The 14160-nt window shown below is 31.4% G+C and overlaps 1 protein-coding gene across 1 annotated transcript in view; it reads right to left on the bottom strand.

Annotated features, from left to right (window-relative positions):
* The window catches only part of LOC143196383 (uncharacterized), an 81811-nt gene that overhangs the window by 47013 nt on the left and 20638 nt on the right, over nt 1-14160 (bottom strand). The window contains exons 3-6 of the mRNA XM_076404043.1: nt 5930-6100; nt 5700-5868; nt 3343-3521; nt 3138-3281 (exon numbers count right to left, since the gene is read on the bottom strand). Of these exons, the coding sequence (XP_076260158.1) occupies nt 3138-3281; nt 3343-3521; nt 5700-5868; nt 5930-6100 (663 nt within the window). The remainder of the gene's footprint in view (nt 1-3137; nt 3282-3342; nt 3522-5699; nt 5869-5929; nt 6101-14160) is intronic.

Here is a 14160-nt window from a genome sequence, read left to right as displayed (position 1 = left end):
ATCCACTTAATAAGTAAAAGAAATGTCTTAAAATCTTTAAAATATGAGTTGGGGTTGAATTAAGTTATAAGATGTAAATCAGTTTTTCGACATTAATAGATAATTTTAATATAATTTCCTTGCTAATCTTGTTTCCTTGCTAGATTGTCCTGAATACATACCAAATGTTAAACAACAATCACAATAACATTATTATGATACATTATTCCACAGAAATAACCTTCAGCTAACAAACCTGCGAAAGTTCAAGTATTATTATTAATAATAGCGAAAAATCAGCTTTCTTCCGCGCTTATTTTGCATTATAGACGAGCGAATCTTGTAGGGCAGATAAAAAGCTCGTTACCTCGCCAAACGCCGCGTTTATTCAGGCCTTGTTTGTTCATGAAATTGGAGGATTATGAACATCGAGGACTGCTGAAAGAGATAAATTGACGAAATGTAGAATCGTTTTCACTCTCGCGTGCTGGTCCTGCTGTTTTCGAACGGAAAAAATACGTTTTACATATGCTAAAACGTCTGGAGTTCAATCCCTCATCAGGCGATCGATAGTACTCACGCCATTTCAAAAGCGCGATAAGAACCAACGTTAACTTTAAATAAATGACTTTTTTTGTATAACTGTATAAATTTTAAACATTAATGAATCGGTGGGTTTTTCATAACTAATATGTTTTATAAATGTGTAAAAATAATGCTGTAACAATAAATAATTAATTAATTATTTCAACAGGATTGATGTTTGCATAATAATAATTAGTGGAATTGGAACACACACTCTAAAAGTCTAAAACTATTAATTACTATAATAATAGGTGCTTGAATGTATTCTGATCATGTTTGAACTTTAACAAGGTTTTTATTAAGAATAATTGGTATCATATATATTTATCAAAATATGTTTCATAATTTTCTATTTTTCCTAACTTATATAGCTATACTATGTCGAAAGATCTACGTTGATTTAACAGAGATTAAGGATGTCGAAAAAATATTTTTAAAATATTTTTTGCCGATATTTTTCTTATCGATATATCGATATATTTGTCGATACTTAAAAAATATATTAAAAATATTTCTTAAACATTTATAAAACATTTAATTATTTATAATAAACTTTTAAAATTAGTACTATATTATTATTATTATATTATATTATATTATATTTTTTTATTACTATTGCTTTATTATATTATTAGTATTATATTATTTCCTTTAAAACATGGAAAACGAAAACATATTTAAAAATTATCGATATATGGATATAGCAGTATTTTCTGGGCGGCCAACACCCTTAGCAAAGATCCAGTCAGTGATCCATTTTTTACATTTCTTCATTATTTAGAAACTGTGTGGCCCGCCAAATTATTCTGCATCAATCTAACTGGTAATTAGAAGGCTGGTGATTACAGTATAAACATTCCTCTTCGAGATGCAATAGTGTATCCCTGAGAGTTTGAGCCGAGATTTCGTCTAATTAGTATTGTAATCGATTTTTGTCGAAAATTTTTAGTCCTTTAGGTCACTGATATCAAAATCGTCACTTTTAAATCGTTGAATCTAAAATCGATAATTGCAATATGTCCAAGCGGCATCATCGCAAGCTTCTATAATAAAAGTGTTTAATGGACTTCATAATAGGCGGTATATTTATTGAATATCTCAATAATACTAAATGGAAACTATTATTTTATGTAGAGAAATGTCAAAACCATGTCAAATTTAATAGGTTAGACTGTTTAACAGTTGAATACATTAATATTTCGCGTTTTCACCATTGATATCGCTGATCAAAGTACATGCAAGCATTTAATAGTTATTATATACATAATTGCAAATGCTATTAAAAACTAATAACAAGCGAATTATTAGTATTTCGATTTGGTGTTTTATAATATAAAATAACACGATACAACAAATCGCAAGACCTTCGATATAGAACGCAAACAGGTTATTTATTTTTCCAAATTTATTTCGTATCTTTCAGATTAGGTTTCTAATACAATGGAGTTATATCAATCCATTTTCCAGTTTTCCAGAGTCTTTTCTCGACTCAAAGTGATGACTTCTTAAACAGTCGAGTAGCGGCTGATAGTGGATTGATATGATTTGTTAAATAATCACTAGTACTGTTGTATAATATTCTGCTGTATAGGTTTACGAATATTCTTACTCTTCGAATATTAAATTAGTTTTTGACAATTTAGCCGGACAAGATCACTAATTTAATGTCTTCTTAAGGTCTATAAATTTGTTTTAAATGATTTTTTAATTTGAAACTTTGTATAGTCCATCTACAGCCGCTACTTCTTCCCATCTTTCAGGCAATTTATGGATTCCATCTCGAAAGAAAGATGTATTTTTTGTGGCTATACACAAATCGACCCACTTTTCCATCTTCATAAAGCGTTGTTTAAACAGATTACGACCCTTTTGTCGGAATAAGTAATAATCAAATGTAGCAAGGCATGGAGAATACAAGAGATGGGGTAGCGTTGTCCATTTTAATGTTTTCAACTATATTTTCAACGGTTGGTATTGGAACATGTAGTACGACGTTGTCTTTCTGAAGAATTCCATTTTTGCGTATCATCACAAAGTGCTCAATCAATGGTAGTTGCTAAAGTTCCATGCTATTCAATAGCTTGGTAACGGTTTATTGTGTTACTCCCATCAGTCCCTGTATAGTATTCTTGCATTTTGTACAAATCATCATCGAGTAATGCTATCAAATCCTCGCCATCAAATTTTTCCCTTCGGTGTCAAAATCACCACATTTAAAACGTCAAAACTAGTATTCACATGTTGAAATGATCTTCAGTCCATTTTTTCTTCATATTGAATTATAAAAGTAAAACTTGCAGCAAATGCGATTTACTTGGTACAAGTTCAGATATTTTTTATGTACTGAAATTTTTAATAAATGAAGGCTCTCAGGGTTGATGCTTTAACATGAAGTTGGTTACTAATGTACCCGATGCGATTTAATAAACAGTAACATAATCTGTTGTAAATCCCTTAAAATTAATTATATAGGCCTAATAATATTCTTCGATAACAGTATATACCACCAACAATTGAATTTGTTACATTTTGTATTAAGTTAACATGCATATAAATTAAGACAGTTCTCTCACCTTTTTAAAAAGTACTTTGTACACTCCAGATCCAGCTGCGGCTGACGTAGCCAATACCACGCCTCCTAACGTCGGACTTCCGGTAATACCATCCATGTAGGCGAGCAACGCAACTCCTGTGTCGCATATTATCACAGCCATTATCTAACACAAGCAAATTCATTTTTTATTACGGCCGTATACGGGCTCGAAACGATCTACTTACACGTATTCCAACAAATTGTTCATGTAATATCACCCAACTTAACAGATAAACAAAGGACACATTGGTGGCGAACAGAGCCATCACGTCCGTGGCATATAAGATTTTTAATGATAATATGTACATGTAGTTTGTGCCCACCCATAGTAGACAGAACAAACTGCACCGGGTCATGAAACGGACTGAAAATAAATAGTCGGATAATCTCATTTCCGTTTATCATGCTTTTTTATATTATTAGAGTGTAAACGTGCTTGGGTTTTATGATAGGTTTTACAACCTGAGGGTAGCAGGAGAGAGCTTATAAAATGATATTGAGGATAAATAAGATGCCACGTAAGGGGGAGTAGTTCGTAGTTTTAATTTGTGATGTTTCCTTGAGTAAAGAAGATATTAATTATTATTAATATTTAAACTAAATCGATTACTTGTGATTAAAAATTATAGATATAACTAGTTTATTATTATAACTTAGGGTTTTCCAATAAGGGCAGGTGGATGTTGGAGCCTCTTATATTAGTGAAGTCTGTTGAAGCTCTTTTTTTCTTAAGTGAAAAGTCCCCAGCCCCCCATAGGAAAATATATTTTTTGGCAAAATTAGTTTTCTTTATTCAACATAATTCCCTTCAAGGGTGATATAGTGATTATAGCGACGCTCCAACTCTTCGATACCAATTTTGTAGTACGATTTGTTCTTTGCTTCAAAATACGTCTCAGTGTCGGCGATCAACTCTTCATTCGAGGAAAATTTCTTCCCAGCGAGGATTCTTTTGAGATCTGAGAACAGGAAATAGTCGCTGGGGGCCAGATCTAGAGAATACGGTAGATGAGGAGGAAAGGATACGGAATTGGAGGCCCAATTCATGGATTTTTGCCATCGTTTTTACTGACTTGTGACACGGTGCATTATCTTGGTAAAGCAGCACTTTCTTTTTCTTCAAATTCGGCCGTTTTTCGGCGATTTCGTCTTCCATGCGCATCCCAAAATACAGACACCATAACCTTGCCAGCCGACTATTGCGTTTTCCCATGCTTTGGAGCGGGTTCATCGTGTGCAGTCCACTCGGATGACTGTTAATTGGACTTGTGAAAATGGTGGAGCCATGTTTAATCCATTGTTACATATCGATGCAAAAACTCGGGTTTATTACGCTTGATCATCTTCAAACACTGCTCCGAATCATCAACTCGTCGTTGTTTTTGGTCAAAAGTGAGCTCGCGCAGCAACCACTTTGCACAGAGCTTTCTCATATCCAAATATTCGTGAATGATATGATGTACACGTTCAAATAATATTTTTAGAGTGTCTGCTATATCATTCAATTTCAATTTACGGTCATTCAAAATCATTTTGTGGATTTTTTTAATGTTTTCCTCTGGGCGTCTACTGCGTTCACCGTCTTCGGTGCTCATTTCACCACGTCTAAACTTACCATACCAATCCTTGATGGCTGATTTTCCTAGGGCAGTGTCCGGAAACTCGGCATCAAGCCAAGTTTTTGCTTCAATTCTATTTTTTCACTTCAAATGGCAATAATTTTTCAACACGCGAAATTCCTTTTTATCCATTTTTTTTACAATAACAAAAGTTGCTTCACTCAAAATGCTATAATTCACAAATTTATGATCCGACAGCTGTCAAATTTACACACGCATCTTTTGAGGGTTAGGGCTTAAACTTAATAATATATGGATTTAATTATAGTAGCGCCATTTATCTATCAGGCCGGGGACTTTTCAATTGAACTGTTATTAGTTAGCGATGAGGCACATTTTTTAGACGAGTTCCTATGTACATCATCATCAGTCCATAGCTGGATCCATGTCTTTTCGATACTGCTTATATTTAAAATATCAGTTCATAATAATTAGATAACCGACAAACGTTATAAATCAAAATTTGTTATATTACAGATATATTCTAGTTAGGTCTTTCATCCGAAAGTAAGTAATAAGTTAATACTTTACACACTGCTTGTCTCATTATATTTCGACATCAACATCAACAATTATTCGTAAATAGTGAGCTAATGTATTGTACCTTAAGGTACTTTCCTACGGAAGTAAGTGAAAATATTATTGATTATTTTGTTATTATGGTTTAGTCTGTAGTTATTTAGTTAGTTCAATATCGTAAGGAAGGAATTGTCGTCCAATATTAATGTCATGATTTTGCACATCGCGACTCTTCCATATATATATATATATATATATATATATATATATATATATATATATATATAATCTTTAACTAATTTAAAGAACATTATATTTAAGTTAATTAATATATTTCCCTAAATCTCTTCACAGTACCCTTTTGCCCGAAATTAATGAACATAACCAATCTTAATCAACCTGACCTGCCGTAAATCCTTTATCTCGAAAGTCCCTAATGCTTTCTGACAAAATATCCGACATAGATTCGCATCTTTTCGTGCTTAGTCTACTCAAAAAGTACAATGGAAAGAAGAACATCGTCCAGTTGGTCACGAACCATGTTGTAAAAAATGGTGCTTGATAAGATACTGCCTGTGAATTAAAAAAAGAGGAAATTAAATAAACATGCACTATACGTAAAATGAGAACTTACATATTTACTACGTACTAAGGTCATATTTACATCGGAAGTGTCGTGAGGTACCAAGATGGCATCGTCTATGTCATCATCTTTGGATCTCTGTAGATACAGATATTTGATGCTGTGTGTGGCCCCTACCCATGATGCTGTTACACAGACAGTTACCCAGATACCAAAATAAATCTGAAAAAAAATTGTTTATATAGAGTTTTTAATTATCTATTAAATTTTAATTTAATTGACTAGATTTTATACGATATATTGAAATCAAGAGAATTTGCTTAACATAAGCTCCAACAATGAAGCTAGAACTTCCAGTATTATTTTTATTATTTTCATTGGATTATAAAAATTGTGGATTTAAATAATTTAGTTTTTTTAATGTAATTAAATATTTTTGACAAAAATTAAATTATTTTCTTTTTGTTTTAATTTAAAGTAATTATTGAGAGTACACATTAGTTAATGACGCCTTAATTATTAAATATCCCTTTTAGTTAAATTGCATCTTACAAAGCATAATTTATATATGTAAGGTAGCAAAATAATATACATATATGTATTCTCCAATTTCATTGAAAAAGGAAAGATGTGTGTTGATTTTGTAGTGTCTCCATGTATAATTCATATAATGCTTATATTTTAACCAAAATTATTTGGTTCTGTTTTACTAAATATGTATTTTGGTATATTAGTATTTCATTTAATAAATATATAAATCACTAGCATCACCCCAAGTATTGTATATCCTTTAAATGTATAGGCCTGTGTATTATATATTGTGGATAAGATATTTATATTAAGTCTGTCAAATAATTAAAAATATATTTCGATTTAAAATGAGGTTATATGTTTAACGAAATATTTTTCATAAAAAATTTGTCAGGTATGTATTGCTTATGTGATTTGAAAATATTTAATTCCATATAATTCAGCTCCAAAATTGAAAATGGCGATTGTGTATGAATACAGGGCAAAAAAGAATAGCATATAGTAGCTAAAAAAAGAGAACACTAAACTGCAGATGCACGGAACCAAATAAATTGCTTCCATCTAATATAGAATGCTTTAAGTGCATCTGGTTACTACATCAGAACGTTGAGTACGACAATCAAGATACATCCTCATTAAATCACGTTAACAGTTGTCTCGCAATAGGTTAGATGACAAAAAGAATCACAAAAATATTGATTTATAATAATAATGTACTATAGAGAGATTATTAAAAATGCATTCATTTTAAAATTAAACCGGGATTACTAAGATTTTGCCAGAACTAAAAACACAAACTTTCAAAATTAGCCAGGTTAACACCAATCAGAAATGCTACAAAACAGTGAGGTCACTTACCATTTCCTACTGAAATAATACTAGAACGAAAAAAAATACTACTTTTGTAAAATGGAAGTGAATAACTATTCCAGACTAATAAGAATAAGTATAATTCCTAAGAAGTAGTTTTCTAAATATAGTCATCGTCAGCCCTTGTTATATTCTCTTCAAAAATTAGTATTCTTATAATAAAAGCACAATGTGGGTTAGGGTTGTTGACTTTTATAGACATTTTGTCTAGGAAGTCATGCTTTTGTGAGCTTAATTTTATTTCAAATGTGTGGTAGGTTGCCGGCATGCCTACGGGCGAAATTTAATCACACACAGACTAGAGAATCAACGGAATTGAACGTCAGTTCCCTTCAAATCGTTCGTGAGAATAATTAAACTAAATTCGCGTGTTGAGAAACCCAAATTGCAACGATTTAGTCGCGAAAGTCGTTCAGACATCGGAACACGAGTCTTGTGGTGCGTGATGGCGCGTCGCCTTTTAATAGTCGTGCATTGCTCGAACACGTGAATCTATTTTGCAATCCTTGTCGGCATATATAGCTCGGAAATTCTACAAGCTGTTGCTTGTTTGCTATTTTGCGATTTCTCGCCCAATTTTCGGTTAGCAATTCGCAAACGAAACCTCGTGATTTACTGCGCGTCGGTGGGTTTTGCGAATGGTGTGTGCAAAATTGATTTAGAGAAACACTGTTCGTTGATCGTTATTAATTTCGTGCTAGTTTATATGGATCCGATAAGATTTTGAAGGCTATATATTCTGAACTAAATGTTTATGGCGCTGATTTTACTAATATGACATAACATATTATATACAAGGACGTTGAATTAATTTTGAATGTTTGTACTAGAGCCGAAGCTTATATTTTATCCCATACCTTTATACCTTTACATACTTATATAATTATCACAATTTTATTATTAAGTTCTATTATTTGTATATGCGTCTTTTTAAAAATATATACAACATATTTTTCATTGATTTTGTTTCTTATGTAATTTATTAAAGTTTGTTTATAGTTTAAGTAAAAAAGAAATGTTACATTTTTATATTTGTATTTGAATTTTTTCAATGAGGTTTAGTTCAAGGTTCAAGTTATGATACGCTTTAGAAATTCTATTAAAATGAGTTAATTTAAATATTTAAAGGGCGCTTTCTTTGCTCATTAACAGTTATTATATTGTAGTTCTTCGCAATTTTTTCGTTAAGAGTTTGCATTATGATAAAATTGTTCAGAAGAAATAAATTTATATATGCTAGTAAATGACCTGGTGAACTTATTACCTGCGCCTATCTTACAAATTTTCTCCGACAATAACAATAGCCATTTCGTCGATTGTCAGTGGAATAAATCTCCTCGCTTGCTCGCAAGCAAAAGGCATTTTACCATCACAATCTATTTCCGAATCGTGGTGAAATGCTGGTTGTTTCTGGATCATAGTAGCAGTACGTCTGCAGAATCAGTCAGTTTCATTGTGCCATGCTCACTGTTCTTGTGTTGCCATTCGCATAAATTCGTGGCATTTTAAGCCTATCTACTTTATTTCCAGTCACTCTTCAACCCTACTATTATCAGGTTGCAGTTTTTTATATGTGCATTTAATAATTTTTTATTCACATTAATTATATATATATATATATATATATATATATATATATATAATTAATGTGATATGAATATATATATATATATATATATATATATATGTTACTGATATGCTTTTCTAATAATATTTTCTTTACACGTATCTGCAGTAGTAATTTGAACTAAACAATTAAATGCAGCGAAACGGTCTTCTCAACGCTTTCATGCTGAGACCACCCAAAACAATTCTGAAATTATGTGTATTAAGTTAACACTCTATATATTATAGTATGAAATGTACTTCCTTTATGACAGTGAAACTAATGATGACAGTGATATCATGTACGGGAAAACAAAATATTTGCTTTTACTACTTTCATCGCAATTATTCCATATTTCTTGATCACAAAACCTTTGACAAATATTGCAAAACAAATATTAGCCAAATTGGTAGAGCCATTCTAAAGTTTTAGCGAGACTAATGAATAGTAATTCACTGATTTGATCAATGAGGGTGTATTACAAATATATATTTTATTCGTCCATATAATTAATGAAAATAATTACTATTTACATGGCTACGAACACATTTCTGTGGGAACTTTAAAGCACCACAATGAATATATACGTTTTCAAACGATCCCTAGGTTTAATGCAGGTCTGTGCCTTTATTAAATTTTCTACCTTTTTAAAACTTTGCTGTATTTGACATTACCTTGTCCTTGTCATTGTTGTTCTTTCAAGCAATACCTTCATAGATCATACCTTCCATTTCATATTTTCATTAACTTTTCGCTCCTAACTATGTCTACAAAATATGTGAATTAAGATAAAAAGAAAAGAATATGTTATTGTCTTCTTATTATCGCGCTTTTCGGTTATATTTTCTAAATTGAGAAAGAAAAAAGACACAAATAAAAATAATTTTTTCAGAGATAAGGCATTTTCAGATCAATTTCGATACTCGATTTGATTTTTGTTCATCATTAATAACAAAAAACTTTTGGTTGAAAATACGTTTTTTCTCGAAATGGTTCTAACACGATATTCAGAGAACTTCAAGGGACTGATCTTTTTTTAACTAGATATTCAAATACTAACAAAAAGATAATGGTAGTTAGCATTGTGTAACTTTCATAGATTAATTAAAGTTATTGAACACTAATTTCTATAGTCCGCCTCTCCATAGAAATAAGATTTTAATTAATATTGATATTCTATTGACCGTATCTAGTAAAGTAGTTTCTGAACCTTCGATTTTTAAAATACAATTGTGTAACTTCGTCACCAATAACCCTTTCTATAAACCGATATGTATTGTCGACTCTGAAAGGTATTCAGAATAAATATTTTGAATGGTCTGTTTTGATGAGAGAAGATGTATTTGCATATAGTGAGCCTATTAACAATATTATACGATATAATGCTTCCAAAGAAATTGACATATTTGCTAATTATTTGCGAGCCTTTTCTACCCATTCGATTTTATAGACTGCTTTTAATATATATATATTAATTATAGATAATAATTAATATAGATATGAAACTCAAAATTATATACTTGATATAGCCTGATTATAGTGACCATATGCATATATGGATGACTAGCTTAACGAGAATAATTCACTTAATGTCGACGTTTCTCATACGATATTCACCAGGCGGCAATACTTCAATAACAAGTCAATAGCAACGAAAGATATCAAATGATTCTTTTTATTTGTAGTGTGTATGTAGGAATAATACTTTGCCAATTATAATGATTTAATTATTATATATAGGGTGTCCCAAAATTTAGGTAAGATTTAAATGAAATAAAAACGGTGTTATTTTTAAAAAAATATTTTTAATCTTTATTAAATTATGAAATTATAATATTTTCAACACATTTTCCCCATAAATGAAGCTGAATTTGATTGATGCAATATTACAGTGTCAGTTTAGGGTGATCATATGATCCTTCTGAATTATTTTCTTAATTGCATGAAATTGATACGATTAAATTAATATTCCGACTATGTTTTGCATGATATTTCCCATACTTCCCCACACTTTCATTGTATTTGAAATATTGTTCAATAATGAAAGCATATCACCCTCTCGTTAATACTCTAATTTTTACGGACCCTAAACCGTTGGCTACTTACGTTATAAAAATAACCACAATTTCACAATAAATCCGTCATTTCTGTGATGTTTTATAGAGTAGTTTCGAAATCAGATTTTTTTCGAAATATCACTATTTGATTAAAATTTTTGGAAATTGCAGCTCTATTGTTTGCTTATATGTATGTAAATACAAATCAAGTTAAGTATGTAAATGTATTGATGCTAATTCGTTTATTATATAAGTTCCAGAAAACGGTTATTTTGATTTTTTTCTATTGCTGCTTATTATTGGTTTCTAGATACCATATTTCTAGTAATACTTATTTCATGAGGCCATACTATAAGGCCTTCAAAAGCTAACCACTCATAGAATGTTCTAGATGTGAAGGTAGTGTTATTATTCAACACTATATTTAGTTACTGAGCTACGAAAATTTTATATCTTATTTATGAGGAGGACTAAGGGGAAAATGCAGCGAGGGCTCATCGAAAATGCTGTTGTGTTTGTGATGATGAACGTTTAAGTGAACGATTGGTTTGCTCATTCTTATCCGAAATTTTTGATGCTGAAGATGAACCTCGGCCAATAAACCGAAACATAAACCAGTTTTGAAGTATTTACAAAGGATTGGATACTAAAAATCTGGAAACATGGAATCTACATTAATTAAGTGTCATTAAGGTTAGAAGAACTTTCAAGATATTATGCTAAAGTTTTTCGGTAACGTTCAAATCTTTATCTAATATGTAATTCGTTTTAAGAGCGTTGATATGACCACCAGATTCAGATCATCAATTCTTACAAATGTATTTTATGGACCATCCAAAGAGCAAATAAATACTTATTATGCACACAGTCCAATGGTGAAGTTCAAGAACTACAAACGTTTCTTCATTAGAACAACTATTTTTTTAAAATATTGAAAATAGTATTTGACCGAATGCCATATGACAGCCATCTGATATCGTCACCATACCGTCGGATTATATGGTTGGTGATAAATTTATCAAATAATAAAGTTTCCGGCTTGGTGGCGCAGTACTAAAGGCGACAGAACGGTCCTTCTACTGTGTGTACTACTGATTGTCCTAGGCAACAGTGTAAAATCCGACAAGAAAAATGATCCCAGCCACGCCGGTAACCAGGCCGGGTAGGACCGGATGTCTTCTGGGATGATTTCTAAAGTACGTCACTCGCCAGTCGGTAGGCTTAATGCCGAGGACCGTGTTTCGGAGCCAACGTTAAACTGTACGTCCAGTCCAGATATAAATATGTAATTAATAAAAGCGACTTATTTTTATTTTTTAAGTTACTTATTATTTCTATTGAATAAAAATTAGTTAATAAAAAAAGTCACGAGAGTTAAGTTACAATAAAAGCTCAACGCATAACGGGGATTAATTTAAAATTTTATTAATGGATTTCTAAATGATCAACGACACCGGCTCATTATTAATCGAAGAAGTTGCCATTATTAAACGACCCAGTATTCATTTCCAATCTCCCTTCCAACGCCCGTAAATCCAAATTACATTATTAATTTCGCAAATACCGAAAATATATGAACAATCAAGTGGGCCCTTTGAGCGAACGAGACGAAAACAAAACATATCCATTCATGCCCATTCTATCACGTGACCTTACCGTCCTTAAACGGCTTGAATAGAGCGATTTTCATCAACCAACCGTCACCCTTGACCCAATTAGTTATTCTCGTTGAGATTCGATGCGAGTCTACCCTTTTGGTTGACCATTTTAAAGATATTACACGAATCAATATCTCAATTTGTGCAGTGTCGCCATCGATATTCGGGTAATTGAATTGGATAGATTCGGCCAGGTGACATCTCTTTCTCTCCCGTTTTTATTTTATTGGGATTAGAGGAGTTATGTCGCCGCGGATAGTTTTTCGATAAAACTTTTTCGCTATTGAAAAGAATACGAGAGAGCTGTGCTGTACGGTACACCTGGCGAAGATTTTCCTTTCTTTTATGAAAATTTAATGGCGTCGATAAATATATTTATGAATCCTTTTTATATCAGATATTTTTACTGATGTTTTTTTTTCAATCTGATTTGCTTGAAATTTATTTTGGGTTAGTAAGAACGAAATTTGGGTTTATTGTGTGAAATAAAATGTATTTTTATTTGTGCAATAATTCTAGATCCATTATTGACTTCGTACGGTACGGGCTAGTGGATACATAATTTAAAAGCACTGCGCTAATGATATAAATCAGCTCTATCTCTCAATTAATTTTTTATGTGACCGTATTTTTATCGTGTTTTTAGGTGTCGGTAATTATTTTCCAGGTTATCGCTAAAGAAAATGGAAAATATTTTCATAGTTAAAATTTATTTATTCAATAGGTCATTTGATTTTATATATTTTGTTCATCTCTCGGGCAATTGATGGATGGTATTCCCAAAAAACAATTTCTATTGGTCATGTCTTTGCATGTATTGTGGATATTTTTCGATCAATGCACAGTCTAAACTGATCATTTGTTTCTGATGATCAAGATCAAGTATAACTACTAACTATCTATTCAAAACAGCAGCGATCTCACGTGATGTCACAATGGTGCCATATCAACTCTTAATTTTAGTACATATTAACTCTGGCATATAACAAAATTTTAATCTAAATAAAATAATGGCACAAAAATATTATCTAATATAATTAATTTCAACATTATAGTACATCAAATGCATATATTATTGATGAACTCAAAACTATAATTAATTATATATCCACAATAATTTATAGATTAGAGTTGTTTTATTATATTTATGTCGAACTTTTTTCCACTCTAGTATAGATAGAGTTCTAGGCGCGTTTTTTATGTTGTGGTATTCCCCGAGGCCTAATCCAACTAATTAACAATTGTATGTCTGAGTAAAGTGTTTTAAACTCATTAGAGAGCATAAAAGGTACATTTTTATGCTTAGAACATTGTTTTTGAGTTTGTGTTGAATTTTCATCCAATAACTCCTGCAGTTCCTCATCTGGAAACATTTTCAGCAACGTTTTCAATGGCCTACCGGGGTTTTCCGGTTCTTAAACATCGCCACAGTTGAATTTTAGAAACCAGGTTTCACATGTTATTATGGTTGCAGCATGCTTATCGTAAATCTTTACCAACAAACATTTTTAGGCTGTTGTTTTGACGGAGTGTAACTCATGTAGTTTTGAGGTTTAAGAC

The sequence above is a fragment of the Rhynchophorus ferrugineus genome, unplaced genomic scaffold (assembly GCF_030347505.1).
Source record: "Rhynchophorus ferrugineus isolate W39M unplaced genomic scaffold, kcgeb_rfMv2 rfM4, whole genome shotgun sequence".
Classification (NCBI taxonomy): Eukaryota; Metazoa; Arthropoda; class Insecta; order Coleoptera; family Curculionidae; genus Rhynchophorus; species Rhynchophorus ferrugineus.
The sequence above is the reverse complement of the archived record's forward strand: the minus strand, read 5'-3'. Positions and strand labels throughout refer to the sequence as shown.